The sequence below is a fragment of the Podarcis gaigeae genome (genome assembly GCF_964106915.1).
Source record: "Podarcis gaigeae genome assembly, chromosome: 5".
In the NCBI taxonomy this organism is placed as follows: Eukaryota; Metazoa; Chordata; class Lepidosauria; order Squamata; family Lacertidae; genus Podarcis; species Podarcis gaigeae.
The window spans coordinates 30,464,852-30,485,360 of NC_139681.1; the positions used below are offsets into that span (position 1 = coordinate 30,464,852).

The following is a 20,509-nucleotide window of genomic DNA, read 5'->3' on the forward strand; positions in this document are numbered from 1 at the left end:
TGAATTTACCATCTGGCTGTGACTTCCAACAGTAGTGGAAGAATTTCTAGTTACCTAAAGAGTTGATGTTATCAGTTGAAAATACTTCTTCAGCCCTGCACTTCAGGGAATTGCTGGCTTCCTGTTTCTCTGCAACAAACGGAGGAAAATTGTTTTGTTGGTTTGTTGACAATTAGGGAATAACAACCTATATAAATAATACAGGGGAGATATCTTTATCACTGCTCCTCCTTGGTTGTCTCATTGAATTCCAATGTGTCCTTGGTAAAAGCAGTATATTATTTACTGTATTTTTCCGTCTATAAGACGCCCTCATGTATAAGGACCCCCCCCCCCCGTATTTTTTGGGAGTCAATTTTAAGAAAATGAGGGGAGATGGCCCAAAGTTGTTGAGCCTCTCCCCCCACGCAGCTGCGGGCAGGAAACACTCCCTAGATCATTTCCCGCATGCAGTGGCATTGGGGGAAGTTTCACTCCCGCCAGCCATCCAGTTGGGAGCGCAACCTCCCCCGATGCCACCGTGCACAGGAAATGACCCAGGGACCGCCCACTGTGCACCGCGGCATTGGGGGAGTTTGTGCTCCCGTGCAGATGGCTGGCGGTGCACAGCTTCTCTCTCCCCCTAGGCAGGAAACACCCTCCAGATCGCTCCCCTCTCGCTGCAGCATCAGGGAAAGCCGAGTTCCCGCCAACGAGCTGGCTGGCAGCGCAGCACTCCCCCCCACATGCCACTATCCGTGTATTGGACGACCCCAGTTTTTTTATGTGTATGTACGCATTTGGCTCCTGTTCTTCAGTATCTGAAAGGGAATGAAGTATTATATTAATGATAAACCAGTTAACAATAATAAACTTGACTCTAGTTCAAAATGTGAACATTTTGAAAAGATTCCATAGCATTTCTGTTTTGATAAAGGCTCCATTGTTAATCCCATCAATATTCCTCAGCCTTCTCAGACTTGGAGATCCACCAAGTCTTTTAACTCCAGCCTGGAGTGTATGACATGCCTAATAAATATTTTACTGTATATGTTTATCTTTCTCCTCTTTTAAAAAAACCCACAACTGTATGTGTGTACTCGGTACATGAAATAATTTTAACAGCTATTTTTAATTTTTTCTGTAGAGCAAATTATAGAGAAGGATGAAGGGCCATATTATACACACCTTGGAACGGGACCAAGTGTTGCTGCAGTCAGGGAAATAATGGAAGACAGGTGAGAAAATACATATCAGTGAGTAAAGGTTGAATAAATATAGGCACAGCGCTATACACCCCCCAAAAAATAAATCAAATATATATGATGATAGTATAAGTGGTTTATAACTTCTTCTTTTTCTTGCGGTACTTACCTAAGGCCTCCCTGCCTGATTATACTAGGTCGGAACTACACTATCTGTATTTGAGCTGCAGTAACTGGAATGCTGCTGCTTTTTGAGTGCTGACTCTGTCTTCAGGAAAGGGGTTGAGACTCTCATAAGACAGTTGGTGTTGGGAGTTGGACAGGAAGTGGGTATGTGACATGGTGTGCTGAGGTCTGGAAGAGTCATCTCTTCCGTGTTGGTTTCTTAGGACTGTATCCAAGGCAGATGGTCAGTCACAGGAGGTAAATAAAGGACAACATGGCCAATTGTAGTACTGGGCTGGAAGCCAGCTAGAGCTTGAGGGAAGTTCAGATACCATCTTGACAAAGGAGAGAGACCAAATGATTTCCTGAACAAGAGTTGCAAGGTGCAAGCTTTCCTTTTCAGAGCCAAGTCACATTGGCAGTTGCTTATCATCAGCTACAATCCAGAGTTCTCATTTAGGTGTGCCTAAGGAATTGGGTATGCCCGTCAGGACTGCTGATTGCTTTCTTTGAATAAGTTTATTTGAAGTACAGCATCCCATGCTGCATCATGATATGCTTTCCACATACTCCAGATACTGAGGTCACCTTAACATACTTACACATTTAGTACGGCCCAAGCTTTCATGGACACTTTGTCAGATGAATCTAGTACTATAGTGCTAGGGTGGGTTGCATCATCATGCTATTCCAGTCAGTGGCGTAGCGTGGGGGGTGCAGGGGGGCTGGCCGCACCGGGCGCAACATCTGGGGGTTAGGGTTAGGGGGCGCAAATCCACGGGTTAGGGGGTGCAAATCCACTGGTTAGGGGCCACAAATTACTTGCCTTGCCCCGGGTGCTGACAACCCACGCTACACCACTGATTCCAGACATTCTGAATGCTGCTAGCCAGACGGAATGACACTCTCCTGTTCTGGGGATTTTCCTGAGCCCATTTCAGGGGCATATGGGAAGAGGAGGGAAGCCCCATTGCACAAGCAGAAGTCATTGCACAGCACTTCTGGTGAGAGGGCACATGACATCGGTTAATCCCATTCTTATTTTGTTGGAGTTCTCCATTTGGTTATGTTGAAGATCTGGTGTGTTTGTAAAGTGTAGATGTTTTACTTTGGGCTCCCACATTTAGTAAATTTATTGGTTGGATTAACAGAATGTATTAAATTGGCTGGAAAGGTGCCACAATTACTTGAAAAGCAGATCTTAAATGTTTAAAAGGGCATTTTTCATTCAGTTCCAAATGGGGAAGAAACATTCTCTTTCTCGGTCTCTCTCTCTCTGGAGGGAATGCCTCTTTTTAAAGGTTCCTGCTTTAACATTTATTTGATAAAATCATTGTTGTATTAATGTGCAAACATATGCAGATTTAATTGGTTGAATTACAGTTCATATGATCAGCTAAGATAATTGATGACAGCCCTAATTTTTAGTAGCAGTTATTGGGTGGGATAGAAAGAACTGGAATTAAGAGGACAAGATAGGAATGGTTCTCTAAAGTACTATAGTCAAAGTAGTGTATGCTAGCAATGAAAAGGGATCCCTTGGACAACATGTGAAAAAGGAGCTTGGGAAAGTGGTTTTTTATTTCAGTGGCACAGAAAGGGTAGTAATAATAATAATTTTATTATTTATACCCTGCCCATCTGGCTGGGTTTTCCCCACCACTCTGGGCGACTCCCAGCAGAATAGTAAAAACATGAAACATTAAAAACTTCCCTAAACAGGGCAGTCTTCAGACGTCTTCTAAAAGTCAGATAGTAGTTTATTTCCTTGACATCTGAAGGGAGGGTGTTCCACAGGGAAGGCACCACTACCAAGAAGACCGTCTGCCTGGTTCCCTGTAACTTCGCTTCTTGCAGTGAGGGAACCAGCAGAAGACCCTTGGAGGAGGACCTCAGTGTCTGGGCTGAGCGATGGGGGTGGAGACGCTCCTTCAGGTATACTGGGTCCATTCCTAAGGACTGAGGAAGGGGTTAATAGCTGCCGTCCCCAAGTGGTGGTGGGCATAAGCCTGGAAGGGGCCTGTTGCTTCTCTGCTTGTTAACGGAATTAATTACTAGGACATTTCATAATCCTTACTAGTTTTTCCTTTCTACAGATATGGAGCAAAAGGAAGTGCTGTAAGAATTGAGGTAGTTGTGTATACAGGCAGAGAAGGAAAAAGCTCCCAAGGGTGTCCAATTGCCAAGTGGGTAAGTTTTTGTTTTATAGTAATATATCTTTATTTGTATTCTTGAAATTCATTTTTTTTATTGCAGCTATGGTGCTTAATGCCCATGAAGTGGTTTTTTCTTAGTGATCAAAGCGCTATTTATTTATACATTAAAATAATTTTGTTACCCCCTTTGAATCAAAAAGGTTGCACAATGTGACCAATGATCCAGTATAAGCCAGTCAACCAAGAATGAATGAATGAATTGAATTAAAAACCAGCAGCAGTAAACAAAACAAAAACCAGCAGAAAAAAGTTTACAAGCTGCTCAGTAGATCATCCAAAGACAGAAATTTCTTCATTGATGGCTGGTACTATTGGGACTGAAGTTTTGCTTGGGTTTTTAGCCTTATCCAATCCCACACTGAGGACTTCTATTGCCTCCCTAGACAATGCAGGGTGGCATGGGTATTATCAGCATGCTGGTGTCACTGCACACCGAACCTCTGGATTTCATCTTGGTAAGTTTTACAGCTGTTCTGTGACAGGGCAGTATTACTGTCACGATACAAACAAGAGGCCTGAGGCTGAAGGTGATTGGTCTGCCAAAGGCCAAATGGGTAAGTTCATGACTGAGCTGGGATATGAGCTGTAGACTTCTCAGATCACAGCTTATGTTACTAACCACTATGTTACACCAGCCACCTGCAAGCCACACCTTGTTCACAGAGGCATATTGGATTTTAATAGTCTAGTCCAGTTTTTATTAAATGGCTTTGTTCTAAAGATTATGGATATCAGCAAATTAATCCCTAGGATGGGTTGTAGCATCTACTATACCAGCTTGGGGTCCTAAACTATGATACTATGCTGCCTTTCTCACAGTGTATTTGTGGGTGCTAGGTACTGTATTTGTGTGTGAACTCTGCATTTTAAAACCATGGAAGAACCAGGTGTTCCAGTTTGCTATGTGCCTTAAATCTGGTGTCTGATTTTGAACATGGAATATCAATTTGTTATTCCTTACCAATAAACCATTTAATGTGACAGCTGTTGGAATGAGTCATTCTGCAGTGCTTTTTTGCCCTTGTTTGTACCTGAACTGATAATGAAGCATTCTAAAGTAAATGCCACTGCTCCCATTATCTTATCCCTGCTCACATGCAGGTATTTACACCATTCAAATAAAATTAATTTCTGAGTAAACTAACCCCTGTTTCTGTTCTTGGAAAATTAAGAGCAAATTAAGGTTTGTTCGGTGTCAGTTTCTTATATAACTATGCACATAGGTTAAGATCTACTTTGTTCTGAGCTTTGTATTGTGGTTTCAGTATTGCAAGTGAATACCTGTGTTGATTCTCTTCCATTTTAATTCAGCGGCATTACCTAAGCAGCGCAATTAGGATAGCACAATGAAATAGCTTATTTGGAGCAGAGTTATCTGTGGACTGGTAAACTCTATGCCACTTTCTGTGTTAGTAGGAAAACTTATGCCATTCACAGTGATTCACTGGCTTAAGTGTGGGCTTCAAATTTGTGCTAAGAACTAATTTAAGGTGAAACAATAATGGCAATTTGTTGTGCTTTGTTCTTATAGAACAAACACTGGAGAACCAACATTGGCCATTGTGCTCAATATAAGGGTAGACAACACTGAAGAAAACTAAATTTTAAAGATTTTTTTCCTGCATTTTAAAAAATGTTTAAAGTATTTATATATGAATGAATTACTAAAGTTTCCAAGCTGTGTACATAAAAAATTAAAAAGCATACAATGGACAAGATGGATTGAAACAATTGTATTCTGTTATTATAGACTGTGGTCATCTATAACGCCAAACTTAATATTTGATATTTATATAGTTTATATTTTTGCTGAATTGGTGCTAAATATGTGCTCTTTGTGGGGTTTCCCTTGAGATTAGTTTGGAAGCTGCAGCTAGTGCAGAATGCTGTGCCCCCGGTTATTGTGTGGAATACCTGGATAGGCATGTGTTACATTGTGCTGAGGAAACCGCACTGGCTGCCGATCAGGTACTGGGCCATGTTGAAGGTCTTGTTGTTAACATATGAATAAACAACTCAGACCAGGATACCTGAAAGACTGCCTGCCCTTGTAGGATCAATCAGATAATCTGAGGAAATTCTTGTAGTACTGTACCCTACAGAATGTCATAGGGTAATGATATGAAAATGGGCATTTTCTGTTATTGCCCTGCATTAAGAAATACCCTTTGCTGTAAGTGAAGCAGCAACCATCAGTTGTTTCAGATGTTTTGTGAAGTCAGATATTTTCGCCCAGGCTTTCCCTGACCCATAAGAATCTCATCCTGCTTTTCTTTATATTAATTCCTGGTTTGGGGTTGTATCCAACAACGTCATCCATGATGCTTTTATACTACTGCTTTATTTTTGTTGTAATTATATTGTTTTTATGCTGTATACCAGTTAAAGAATTGTAAAAATATCAAGTGGCATATATCTATATATCGGGAGGGATGCGGGTGGCACTGTGGGTTAAACCATAGAGCCTAGGGCTTGCCAATCAGAAGGTTGGTGGTTCAAATCCCCATGACAGCGTGAGCTCCCATTGCTCGGTCCCTGTTCCTGCCAACATAGCAGTTTGAAAGCACGAAGTGCAAGTAGATTAATAGGTACTGCTCCTGTGGGAAGTTAACCAGGGTTTCCGTGCATTTCTCTGATTCGCCAGAAGCAGCTTAGTCATGCTGGCCACATAACTCGGAAGCTGTACACCGGCTCCCTTGGCCAGTAAAGTGAGATGAGTGCCGCAATCCCAGAATCGTCCTAGACTAGACCTAATGGTCAGGGGTCCCTTTACTTTATATATTGGGAGTGAGAGAGAGAGAATAAATTACAATGATTTAGGATGTATTTAGACTGTTGGGGACATTTCTCCCCAACTTTTAAGTGCTTATATTGATTTTGTAATTAAAAACAATGCAAATCATTTGAAAACAATCAGATATCCTTGCACCTAGATAATTTCAAGTTTGCCAGGAAGCAGTATATTTCAGCCATCAAATGCCTGGGTGAATATGCAGGCTTTTAAATTCCTTTTGAATGTTAAAAATGAGGAAGGCAGATGTACCTCACCAGGGAAAGCATTCCATAAATGGGGAACTACCAAGATGGTGGGCACCCCCAACAGGGCCTCCCCCACTGACTGTAAGACTTGAGATGGATGATATTGGAGGAGGTGCTCATTTAGGCACTCGGGTCCCAAGCTATAAAAGACAGAAATGAAAAGTCTCAAGAACAGATAACATTAGTGAGAATGGGGAAAAGTGTAATATATACAGTTTGGAAATTATCTGTAATTATCTGCTAAAGTAGGGAGATGAACCTCAGTACAGTGGTACCTCGGGTTACATACGCTTCAGGTTACATATGCTTCAGGTTACAGACTCTGCTAACCCAGAAATAGTGCTTCAGGTTAAGAACTTTGCTTCAGGATGAGAACAGAAATTGTGCTCCGGCGGCGCAGCGGCAGCAGGAGGCCCCATTAGCTAAAGTGGTGCTTCAGGTTAAGAACAGTTTCAGGTTAAGTATGGACCTCCGGAATGAATTATGTACTTAACCTGAGGTACCACTGTAGTCTTTATTTGACCATCTTCTAAAAGCTTCATTCTGTTTTTCTGTCATGTGGCTTTGAGCTGTTCCTATAGTTTGTCTCCAATTTCAAATTCTCATAGAATTGTAGACTTGGGGGGTACCCTGAGGGTCATCTAGTCCAACCCCTGTAATGCAGGAATCTCAACTAAAGCGTTCATGACAGATGGCCATCCTATCTCTGCTTAAACACCTCCAATGAAGGAGAGTCCACAACCTTCCGAGGGAGTCTGTTCAACTGTCGAAATTTTAAATTATAAAATCTAATGCTGTAAAGAAAGTGTGAAAGATCAGTGTTTTTGTTCAATAGACCTTTGTTCAATAGAATCACAAGGTCCTTTCTGCAGTCTATATCTGACTGGTCTCTTAAATGTCATCTTGGTGTGATAAGGATTATAATGCATTGAAGAAGCTATAGGGTACAATTAAGAGAGAAAACAAAGCTGCAGTTAGGATCTTTTTAAAAAGCTGAAGTGCTCAGCACTTTCCTGCATTCTAGACAGTGGTCTCATTTTCACATCCTTTAAACCATAGTTAAACTAAACTATGGCTTCAAGAGTAACACTCAGGATGCTGAAACCATGGGCAGTTTGCTTGTTTTCCACCCCTGTTGGGAGCTAAGCTTGTTTGGAGGAAATGAATCACAAGCTCAAGTTCAGAGGTAACACTTAGCCAGACCATGGCCGCCTAGCTCCTGGCAGCAAATAAGAGCAGGGTAGAAGAGACATGTATGCTTCATGTTCACCTTAAAACCACAGTTTTGTGTAATTGTGGTTTAAAGGGTTGTGCATATCTGACCAGTAGAGACTTGACTTTGCATATCTACACTGTGCCATTTCATTTAGAGCTTACTGTTCTCACCTGTGTTATATCTTCATGTCACAATATTCCAGTAGTGATTGGACTAGACATCCAGAAAATTTAAATCCATGGTAGTATCTTTGGTGATGGAAGAATAATAGGTTAGAGATCTTGCTACATGAAGGTTTGAGCAATGTGTCAGAGTTCAAATAAATTGCCACAATTTACATTCTCCCCTGGGGCTGGTTAATGCATACATCAATTCCTATTTAGTTTTTGCTGCATTGTTGCTTTTTATACTGGCACACTTGGTGTATTTGCACATAATGCTAAGTCATGACTTGTTTCTCCCAACCTTGGTTTGCTTCCTCTTGCCTTGTCCCTTTGAGTATCTGGGTTGGGGTGCCAAGCATTCCATGGTTGTGTTCAAGCATAAAGCTTAAAACCAGACATTATTTTTAAGCCAATAACAAGCCACAGCTTCATATTGTGGTTTGATGGCCAAAAGCAAACCATGGTTAGACTGCTGGGCTGAGTCCAGATATTCAAACAAACCATGGCTTTATGTTTTATGCGAACCAGGCTGTTATAAACTGATATGATTTCAAGTGTTTTATTGATTGGAGTATTTTTTCTGGGTTCCATTTGTCTTGCACGCATTGTAAGCCACTGCTCTACAGTCTTTCTTAGAGTTGCTGTCTGTCTCTGCAGGCAGATGGAATCTTGTCTGCAGAATGTTCCATTTTGGAATTAACTGCCCTAATCTATACTGCCACAGAGAGAAGCTATTTTACCTTATGTCTGGATTTCACATAAGTGTAATTCATTCTATCATTTATATGTGTGTGAACCCATGCACGTTCATATTAGTTAGTTGGCTGATGTTGAAGGGACAGTCTACATCAAGTAATATTTATTCACAGAGAACTTATTCCTTATTCCAGAGCTCCTGCCAAGGGTTGAGACAGTTGCTTCAGCAATCTAAAAGAGATATTTCAAGTAAGTAGAACCCAAGCAGTTAAAACTGCTGCAGGAAGTATGCTTGCCCATGGCATTAACTTTTATAAGTGCATTCTAGACATTGGGGTATGTGGTTTTGTAAAAACGGATATTTTTAATAATTTATTTAAGGAATAGTCTTTTACATATACAAGTCGATAACATGGGAAGATTAAAGTATCTCTAGAATATTTGATCATGCAAGATCCTAAAAGTACTCCTGCATAATGACTGATGATTATATGCCATTATGAAACACCAACATAGTGGGAAGGTATTTCAAGTTTGAAGTATGTTGAAATGCCATCTATTACCTGCTCATTTCATATTCAGGAGTCTCCAGTGTGTAGGAAAAGTGGAAAAGGAGAACATCCTTGAGATAAATTCAGGCTACAGCAGGTTCTCTCGCATGTAATTTAGCAGAAAAGCAGACAATCTAAAAAGCCAATTAAAAAAAATGCAGAAGTAGCACATGGTCCAGTCCTTCCTGTACTGTACCATTTCAAACTTTAGTTGAGGGGGAGATCGTATACTTTCATGATCCTCTGCATTTGATGTTTTTAATAATGAGAAAGATAGTGCTTTGAATGTGTTCAGTTATTCTGTTGTTTGTGGTTCCAAATAAAAATTCTCATTTGCTTGAAGATGTTGAAGACGTAAGTGGATTTGTTCAACATCATGATTTGAAACAATTAAGTTACCAAGAATGATTCCTAAGAATAGAACGTACGTTTAACTTTTTGCGTGAGTTTGTGAGTAACTGTATGTCTGTAAAGGTGAGCAGTATAGGCATGCTGCATATAGAGACAATCTGAAGGTAAACTGATCTCAGTTTGGCTGGTGCTTGGATGGGACACTGCTTGGGAATTTTGTAGGTAACCTTGAGTACCATGGAAGAAAGGCAGGATATAAACTTTGTAAAAGAAAGGATGAATAACCTAGGTTTGAACATTGTTGATATAGAGTAGGGTGAAATTCAAAAATAAAAACCTTATGTCAATAGAGCTCCACAACTGTTCTTCCCAGGAAGTTTGCAGAACATTGTGGTTACTGGGATAGTGCCTACTCCTGTTCTGTAGGCAGTACTGTGAATTCCAGTATACAGTGGTACCTCAGTTTACGAACATAATCCATTCCGGAAGTCCATTCTTAAACCAAAACCGTTATAAACCAAGGTGCGCTTGCCCTAATGAGGTCTCCCGCCGCCGGTGCCCTTCCACCGTTCGGATTCCATTCTTAAACCGAGGTAAAGTTCTCAAACTGGGACACTATTTCTGGTTTTGTGGAGTTCATTAACCAAATCGTTCTTAAACAGGACTGTTCTTAAACCGAGGTACCACTGTAATGTGATGGTGATAATAGAAATTCTGAGAAATTCGTTTAATTTCACTGCACGCAGGTGGTGTAGTGACAATAAAGGTTTATTATTATTATTATAGTAATTTGCAAGAATAATCAATCATACCACTATTTTTATAGACTTAGTGTTATTATGAAAATCAGCACTGGTTTCATTTTAAGTATTGAGGGATGTGTAATATTGAGAGACCGTTTCGAGAGAACTTTTGGGCTAAATTCATTTTGATTTCATTACTGAAGATGTGAAGTTACAATTCTGGCATGCCTTCTGTAAAACTCAGTAAAAAAAAGAGTAGTAGACTTGGTAGACCTGTTTTAATACTTTTTCATTCCCAATCATAGCATCAAGCAAAAAATAAAATTGTTTTAGCAAAGCCATAAATACATAAATAAATGCACTTATAACTCATAGTTCTACTAATAGCTAAGCTACAGCTGGCTCAATCCAACATTTAAACCAATTAAAAGGTACAGCCCTACAAGTAAGCAATCCACAGTGAATTATAGCTGTTGAAAAACTATTTGTTTGTTCTCCAATAGGCCTTAGATTTTCACTCTGTCTAGAAAGGAACATAAGTGTCTTTAAAAGTGTGATTCAGAATTGCCCCAGGTGGTTTGGGAATCTTGGGTATTTGGAAACGTCAAATGTTTTAACAAAAATACTTTAGGTAGAATGATATGTATTTGGAGGAGACATGTTGAATTTAGGGGTGCCTCCTTCCCCGACAGAACCTACAACAGTTGCATGGCATGCAGAAATTTCAGTGCTATGCCTTTTTGCTGTCAAGTATGTGCAATGATTTGAAAACCTGCTCACATTGAATTTCTGCAGCTATTAACAGTACAGAGTCTGTGTTGGTCCAAAAAATGGCATTGTGGAATACAACTCAGTGAGAGACTGGATCGTAAGGCTTCTGGTGTGTTTTAGCAGTTTAAATCTGATATCTTACATTGAATAATCGCTATGTAACTTGCTGCGCAGGTGGCGCTGTGGGTTAAAGCCTCAGCGCCTAGGACTTGCCGATAGAAAGGTCGGCGGTTCGAATCCCTGCGGCGGGGTGCGCTCCCGCTGCTCGGTCCCAGCGCCTGCCAACCTAGCAGTTCGAAAGCACCTCCGGGTGCAAGTAGATAAATAGGGACCGCTTACCAGCGGGAAGGTAAACGGCGTTTCCGTGTGCGGCTCTGGCTCGCCAGAGCAGCGATGTCACGCTGGCCACGTGACCCGGAAGTGTCTCCGGACAGCGCTGGCCCCTGGCCTCTTGAGTGAGATGGGCGCACAACCCCAGAGTCTGTCAAGACTGGCCCGTACGGGCAGGGGTACCTTTACCTTTACCTTTAACTTGCTGCTAGTAGAGTTGAATACAGAACCTGCTACTTTGCTAAAATTGGTTGTGAATTTGTGCTGACCATCTCTGTTTAGTACTTCAAGGTTGTACTTTTACAAAGGAATAAATAGCATAGGAGGTTGTTTCTAAGACAAATGAGCTAGTGATGCCTTTGTTCCAGGATCATAAGTAACTGCTAAAATGTGTGGGTGTAGATCACATTTGGGAAATCGGTAAGCCACTTTGGGCCCTTAGCTGACTTTCATGTGTGGCCTGAAACAGTTTAGGAACCTACCACTGGGGATGCACCACAGCTGTTCTCAATGGCACTCAGCAGGGTGGGAGGGGAGGTATAGGCAGCAGAAGCCCTCTTTTGACATCCTTCTGTCTCATGTGCTTCATTTCATTCACATTTGTGACATAATGTGCCTGTGAGTAGGTATCTCTGCATTTTATGGTCTGTAACTTCCTAAGATCCAGACTTGCATATGCTTTGCGTGCTCTTCCATTACTGGTACTGTTCTCAAAGAAGGATTGAGTAAGTGTGTAAATTGAATGTTACCATCAAGCATTTTTTTTATAGGCCAAAGTGCCAATGTTACATGTCCAATCACTGAACAAGGAATGGGTTTCTGTGCTCTTTTCTCCCCTTTCTCCCCTTTGTTGCAAATTCTGCCTTGTCTTTCCCGCTTTAGTGGTGGCTCAGCATTAACTGCTGTACTGAAACTAACTATGTAGTTTGTTAATCCCTCTCCAACTGTGGTTTTGTAACCTGGTTATAGTTGATGCATTGGGACGACAACACTGGTGGGTTTAGATTAGTAATCTACAAGCTTTCAAACATGTAACATAGTGCAGACCAGTTAATCCCATTAATCTAATCCATCATCTCTGCAAAATGAACACTAAATTTGGGGCACAATCCTTTTTCCTGTCTGATGCTGTGCTCATGATTGGAAGAAGCTCTGTAGGACCTGACTTTACCCTCTTCACTTTAGCACATATGTATCTCTGTACATGAGCCACGAAGAGAAGGAAATGGAGTTCTGGTGTGCCTTAACGCAGGGATGGGTAACAAATAACCCTCCAGATGTGGCTAACTTAGAGAGAATGGTGAAGACACTAATAAAACAAAATTCTGGTAAATAAGGGTTGGTAGCAATATGCAATCTTTAGAAGAAATCCAACACGACAGCAGGGTCTCTGCAAACAAATAACTGGCATCAGTGCCTTAGATCCTTTCTGTTTGATCTACAAACAACTCAACCTGTTTTTCAGGTGATACGAAGAAGTAGCGATGAAGAAAAACTGCTCTGCTTGGTTCGACAGCGTGCAGGACATCACTGCCAAAATGCCGTCATTGTGATACTTATTTTGGCTTGGGAGGGGATTCCTCATCTTCTGGCTGACACTCTATACAAGGAACTGACCCAGAGCCTCAGAAAATATGGCTGTCCAACTAGCCGAAGATGTGCACTAAACGAAGAGTGAGTGCACTCCAGAACACTGATATTTTGATGCATGAAAGTTTTAATTCTCCCACATAATTTACTTCTGTGACTCGTAATTAGTCTTTTTAAGATTTCAGATTATAGCCCTAGTACATAAAACTTGAAAAAGTGTCATTTTGTAGTTGAGTAGGATGTAGCCAACGTTTAATTGCCAATTTGAGTATAGTGTGGGAGGACCAAAATGAGCTTTCTGCGCCTCCTGTTTTCATCTCTGGCAAAAAAAGAAATTACATGAAGACGGGTGTTTCCCTTCATTTTAAAACAAATAGGTATCTGAAGAAGTGTGCATGCACACGAAAGCTCATACCAAGAACTGACTTAGTTGGTCTTTAAGGTGCTACTGGAAGGAATTTTTTTTGTTTTGACTATGGCAGACCAACACGGCTACCTATCTGTAACCTTCATTTTAATTTACTTGAGCCACATCTTGTTATGCTGCTTCTGATGCTGTGAAGGAATCACAACCAAACCTATCAAGCATGATATCTTTCTCTAAATAGCTTAAATTATAAACTTAGTATATCCCATTAGAAGGTCAGTTGACTAGGAAATCTCTTATACACAGTAATAGAAAAGTAACATTTATACCCAAATCGGTCATTATCAAAAACCGCTGATGAACTATGACATGTGTGTTTTTCCATTGTTCTGTTCAGAGATGTTTGGGGTATGCATTTATAGAAGCTTGCTGCACTGCTGGCTGATTGCCACTTGTTTAAATCTTCCACAGTCGTACCTGCGCCTGTCAAGGCCTTGATCCAGAGACATGTGGAGCATCCTTCTCATTTGGCTGTTCATGGAGTATGTATTATAATGGCTGTAAGTTTGCCAGAAGCAAAGCCCCCAGGAAATTTAGACTTCTCACTGATGATCACAAACAAGTAAGTGTCCTTCCTGCCTTTCTCAAAATAATTTCTAATTTTACTTTTTAGGGACTAAAAGCAAAAAGGGTGCAGGGTTTTTTTTGCTAATTGGATCACTTGGGCATATACATTTATAAGCATTCAAGGCAGCATGATACCTAATGCAATCTCCTCATTTCCCCCTCTCTATCCCTACTACATAGATTCTGTGTGAAGACAGAGCACCACGACAGTGCTGTTTGTGCCAAAACACTCATACATTATTGGTTTACCAAGGTCTTTCTTGACATTTTATTTACCCTTTTGTTTGCAGTTAACTTGCTGGCTCCTTCACCAATGCATTCCTTTCATGCCTCCAATAGCCCATAGCTGACTGTAGTTTATGTATGTGCCCTCCCAGATAGAAATTGAACATCCTCAGACATATTCAAGGTGTCAGTTTAAATAACAGTTATTTCAGCCACTGATTAGTTTTTATTTCCCATAGTCCCAATTTTTTAAAAAAGTTGGAATACTTCATGCTTGCATAGGAGGGGGCATGCTGATAGTGGTTTTGGTTTATTTTAAATTTTTCCAGTATTTTCCTGTATCTGAGTGCCCCAGAGTGGCACACAGTAAACACTGAAAGCATTCAACATTAAAAAAACCATTAAAGCCATATTTAGCTATAAACAAACTGAAACCCATTGTAAAATACAATAATGACAGGAAAAAGTTGAAAGTACAGTGAAAACCTTCTCCTTGTGCTAGTTATTCATCTCTTCCAAAATCATGGGTCTGCAGGTGTGTTTTTGCCAGTCATCTAAATGAAAACCATGTAGGGGAATAATGCACCTCAGAGAAGAGACTGTTACAAGTTTTGGGGCTATCACAGAGAAAATCCTCCCCTGTGTCCCTGCACTGTGAATCACCTTTGGCAAGAGGGCCACAATAGGGACTCCTGTGTACTTCTTAATGAACAAGCAGGCTGGTGTGGGATGAGGCGTTTTCATATACTTATGTGCTGCTGAAGCAAGTGCTAAATCATATAGTTCTTATGTTAAGGATGAAAAAGATGGATCACTTATCTGTTTTCTGTTTCTGTCACTGTTTTTATTAGGTGTTATTTTAGCTAAATACTGAATATTGATCATTTTGCAGATGACATAAATCTAGGAAGTATAGCAATGCAAAAGCAGAAGAAGATAGATTCAAAGTACAGACAGATATGGATCATTTGAGCAACTGGACGGAGTGAGATGAGGTTTAATGTAAAGAAGTGTAAGATTGTTCTTTTAGGTAAGAATAGCACGTAGCATAGATTTATAAAGCCAGATATCTCTGTCGGCTAGAATGCAGTCAGAGAGAAATATTGGGTAGATAGCAACATTTTTGTGTGTGAGAGTTCATGGTATTGTGCATGCGACCAGATTTCTTCAGTCTGTTTTTTGCTGTAACAACAACAAAAACAGCAAAGAGTCTTGAAGCATTTTTAAACATTAACACCCTTATTATGGCTTGAGCTTTCCTGGATTAGTCTTACTTTATCAGATGCCGTCTTAATGCTTGTGCAACATGGGCATCCCCTGGAATCTTTGGGAGATCAGAGAGGGTGTCATGTGCACAAGGAGTGTCATCTGGGAATAATCCACGGATGCAAAGAGGAATCCCTTGGGGTATATGCGTGGTTTCCCCCATCTCACAGAAGAGAGTGAGATTGCCATCGCACTGGATCAGAGTGTCATGCTGCGAGTCTTGCAAATAAGTATGTTGCTTCAACTACTGAGCCACTACAAGATTAGCAAAACCTAAATAAAGTCATAAAAGTGTATCAACTTGGGAGAATGTGATTGCAATGAGTATTCTGTACTGTTCAGTTAAGACCGAGAAGGCACTCGCCATTCATCATCATGCCTTCTGTTTTCAGTGTCCAGGCCATAGATTAATGTAGCCAGAATGGCACAACAAGGTTTTGGAGAAGTCTGGAAGTTGAGATTTGCCGAAGTATAAAAAATTATAGGGAGGGTAAAAAACTAGGGAAGGAACGAGGGAGACTCCAGTGAGAGCTAAGCATGCTCAGTGTTCAGGGATTGCTGAATGACTGATGACAGTAGACAAAAAACTTTTGGGGGGTGGGGAAGGAGAAACTAAAGGATATCCACTACGTGCTCAGAGAAATGTAACAATAGTTGTTTGGTCAAACCGATGTGCTTGCCATATTAGCATAGGTCTAAGTGAATTTTCTTTAAGCAAATGTAATGTTTTAATTTAAAACAAAACAGTTTTTTATTTTGTGTGTTTGCTTTTTCACTTCTCTCCTTTCCCTCTCCCCCCATAGCCTTGGCTGTGACCCAGAGGGCAGGATTCAGCTAAGTGGTTGCATTAATGGAAAGCAGCACAAGTCCCACTAGCACAACAGGACTGTCTCCTTGTCTCCCCCCCCCCCCTGCACTCCCACGCCCTCCCCAAATCTGCTTGGGGGTGCTGAGCAAACCCTGAGAACAGGGTGCAGGGAGAGGAGAGGGGAGGGGAGATCCTTCCCTCTGGCAAGCATTTCTGCTGCAATGATTGTGTTAAAGCATCACTGAAATCCACCCAGAGAGTTCTCATACTTATCTCCCCTATTAACTCAGTAGGCGGCCTAATGTATGCTCCTGTCTCTTAATTTGAATCACTTTGCTCCCATCTGCAACATTAGGATGATTATAATTATGACCTACTTTACAGGACAGTTGTAAGTATTACTGAAATAATAGTCTGGTTTGCAAAACCAGACCATGGCTTAGCGTGAAGTCATGGGCTGCTTTGCTCTTCTCAGGTTATTTTGCTTCTGTGCTGTGTTGAGTTATGTCATAGTTTGGCTTAGCATGAACCTGGGTCCATGGTTTACAAATTGTAAACCAGATAACAAATCTTGGTTACAGCTTGTTATTAGTCTGAAGAGAGCTAAACAGTGAAGCTGGTTTAGACAACACCCAAAGCCACACTGTGGCTTAGGTCAGTATGGTGCAGCAGCAAAATAACTAGGGAGGAATGTAGCCATGGTTTGGCATAATTTGACATGTGAACTAGTCTGTTGTGTGTGAAATGCTTGGAACACTCTAAAGCATCATACAAACACTTTCATTATTATTCAGCAGGTTTCCAAACATGGTACTTGATTTGAAGAAGAAATATATGTTTGTATTTTAATGCCAATGTGAACTCCCATCCAACACCTCCATTATATCTTTCTCTTGGAAATGGAAAGTGAACTTGGGATCTTTTGTGAACTTCTTTTAGTGCCAAGCAATTAATTTGCTGACTGCTTTCCCCTTCCTTTGAGCAACTCTCAAGAATGTTTCTATGTTTTGCCATTATGATAGCAAACTTACATGTGGGTTAGTAACCAAAACCACAGGAAGCTGACTAAATAGCGTACTGAATCTATGTTTGATGTTGCTTTCACAGTTTTACTAGTCTGCTTCTCAAGCTATAAAATGATATGATGACTCCTTTCCCTGTCTAGGAAGAACATCTCGAAAACAATTTGCAAACTTTAGCCACTGATGTTGCTCCACTGTATCAGAAACTAGCCCCTGATGCTTTTCAAAACCAGGTAAAATCAAAGAAACTCCATTATCTCTATTATGACACATCATCGTTTTAATACTGGTGATGCAGAAAGAAAAGCTGCACAAGTTAGTTGAAGGCCTTTCGTTACCTTAACTGGCCTAGCTGAAAGAACAGCTAGGCTGCGATCCTATGCACACTTAACTGGGAGTATGTCTCATTAAACACTGTAGGACTTCTAGAAAGAAATGCACTGCTGGTGTTACAGCTTTCAAATTCCTGCTGCTGTGTCCCCTGCTTACTAACAGGGTCAAAAAACTAATTGTTGTATTCTTCATCCTCATTGCCGATCAGTGTATTGCATGAAGTTTGGTAGATCAATAAATCCTGACAGATGTTGTTTTAATTAGACTGTAGATCTAAGGATTTTTAGCACAATTCTCATCAAATAAGTCAAGCATTTACTTTCATATTTAGCAATGCATAACAATGACAGTGTGGGCATGTCATGGTAAACCACTAACAAGTAAGCCATGGTTAATGGTTTACCATGAGTGTGCAAATGGTTCTTATTGTAGTCCTCTCCTCCAGTGGCGTAGCGTGGGGGTTGCAGGGGGGGCCGGCCGCACCGGGCACAACATCTGGGGGGACGCGCACTCGCACTCGCAGCTTTCTGCCCCCTGCTAAAATCCACGGGTTAGGGGGCGCAAATTACTTGCCTTGCCCCGGGTGCTGACAACCCACGCTACGCCACTGCTCTCCTCTAGTGGGTTAGAGCAACAAACCATAATCCTTGGGAGTTATGGTTTGTTCTGCTCCAATCAAACCACCTTGTGAACACAAGGTTCGTTCTTGGAGTGTGCAAGTTTTGTTTTGTTGGAGCAAAACAAACCACAACCCCCTAGTTTGGAAGTAATGCTAAGACAGGAATTGTGGTTTTTAGTTCCTGATGGCTAAAGAAAGGGGCAAAAAAAGAGTGATCTTATGCTTATGTGACCTTTGGTATTCCATGGCATGTAAATTGGGTTTATGTGTTCTCAGTCCAGTTCTTCACTTCAAATGAAAAATTGTCCCTGAAGCTGGTGGTGTTTGGTGAGATACAATGTTATCTCCATGTAAGATTTATTTGTATTTGTAGGAGGGCAGTTATTATTATTATTTTTGTTTTATTATGTATTTTGTGTTTTCATTTTGTATTTTTATTTTGTGAACCTCCCTGTGATCTTCGGATGAAGGGTGGTATACAAAATTAATGAATGAATGAATAAATAATATATTTTTTTTAAAGGTGGAAAATGAGCACCTGGGTCCTGACTGTCGACTTGGGATTAAGGATGGCCGACCTTTTTCTGGTGTCACAGCTTGCATCGATTTTTGTGCTCATGCCCATAAGGATACACACAACATGCACAATGGAAGCACTGTGGTATGCAACATTGTTGGGATTCAGTTTCAAAAGTGCTTGTTCATTTACAATTTATCTACTTGGCTTCTTTAGGTTGCTACCCTGTAGCTGTGAATGCACCCTTATTTCTAGACTTGCTTTTGTTCTTAATTGTTTATGCTCTTCTTTACAAAGTCTTCTTGCAAAGTTTATCCAAAAAAGCCACTTTTATAAAATAAATTAAAAGCAATTCAGAACTGCAACAAAAGCAAGAAAAAAAAAACAAATAATAGGCTTCCTGCTCTAAGTAGACCTCTAGTTCTTGGATATGTTGCAATCCCCTTTATAAAGCTGAAGTAATTTGCAAGGGACGCTTCAAGTTGCCGTGGTTGAAAGTTAAAAGTTTTTATGGATTGATAGAGGTAAGGGAACCAAATCATTGCATGTGGAGAACAACTTCCGCAAGTTCAACAAAACGTCTCTTCTCTGTGCTGCCCAAAATCTGCTCCAGGGGTTCCCCACTTGTGAAAGTCATTAGACAGAAGAACTTTTTAAAGGTGAAAAGCAGCTGTGAACGATTGTGCTGTTAGTGTTTCTAAAATTGTGCAATGTTATTCAAACCTTGACATGTGGGCTTGATGTTTGAAGGAGAAGGGAATTTCCTTATTTTTCACACAAGCACCCTAAGTAGAATAATATTCTGCATGCTAAAACATAAATATCAACTTTGCTAAAGTTGCTTCACTAACAAATAAGAGATGATTTATTATACCCCCCCCCCCATTTTTCTGGCTAGGTTTGTACATTAACAAAAGAAGATAACCGCATGGTTGGGGTGATACCCAATGATGAGCAGCTGCATGTGCTGCCCCTTTACAAAATCTCACAGACAGATGAATTTGGCACAGAGGAGGGTCTGGAAGCCAAGATAAAAGCTGGGGCAATCCAGGTGCTTACTGCTTTCCCACGAGAAGTAAGAATGCTAGCAGAGCCACGTAGAGCGACGAAAAAGAAGAAAGCAGACTCAAAGAAGCAAACCTTGGCAGAGAAGAAGCTGTCTACTGCTGCAAAGGGAAAAAACAGAGTGCAGGAAAATACCAATAAAGCTTCAAAAAGTTTAGGTAGGTACAATAAACCTTGTTTCAAAAGTTACCTGATACTGGCAGAAATCTGTTTATCAAAGGTCGGGCTGACTCTCAGAATCTGAAATAAACAATCAAGCTCTCAGTGTGTCTAATAAGTAAGGTATTGAGGGTGGGATGAAGCAAAACGTTAGCGCAATCAGAATCTCAAGAGTACATTTAATAAACGGACTGAATCATGGCAAGGTGGAGGTCCTATGTGGGTAAGTTGTTCTCAGATCCAGGAATTAGGGAGCCGACCTGTTCTGGGTGGAGGAACAGGTGTCTAAAGGAACAGGTGTGCAGCTTGAGCAGTTCTTCTCAATTCAAAGCTGTTGTTAGAGGCCCAAGTGGCTTCAGTGGTGAGGAGTGCCTGTGCCCAGCTATGGCTGGTTTGCCAGCCATGGATGTTCCTGGATCAGCGACAGCCTGACATCAGTAATTCGTATTCTGACAATCTCACAGTTTTAAAGTTGCAACACCCTC

The 20,509-nt window shown here is 40.9% G+C and overlaps 1 protein-coding gene across 2 annotated transcripts in view; it reads left to right on the plus strand.

Annotated features, from left to right (window-relative positions):
- Positions 1 to 20,509, plus strand: part of TET1 (tet methylcytosine dioxygenase 1) — a 74,734-nt gene that overhangs the window by 50,429 nt on the left and 3,796 nt on the right. For both annotated transcript variants that reach the window (XM_083740569.1, XM_083740568.1), the window contains 7 exons: positions 1,127 to 1,217; positions 3,446 to 3,539; positions 12,892 to 13,100; positions 13,855 to 14,005; positions 17,475 to 17,564; positions 18,807 to 18,944; positions 19,699 to 20,023. In XM_083740569.1, the coding sequence (XP_083596695.1) occupies positions 1,127 to 1,217; positions 3,446 to 3,539; positions 12,892 to 13,100; positions 13,855 to 14,005; positions 17,475 to 17,564; positions 18,807 to 18,944; positions 19,699 to 20,023 (1,098 nt within the window). The remainder of the gene's footprint in view (positions 1 to 1,126; positions 1,218 to 3,445; positions 3,540 to 12,891; positions 13,101 to 13,854; positions 14,006 to 17,474; positions 17,565 to 18,806; positions 18,945 to 19,698; positions 20,024 to 20,509) is intronic.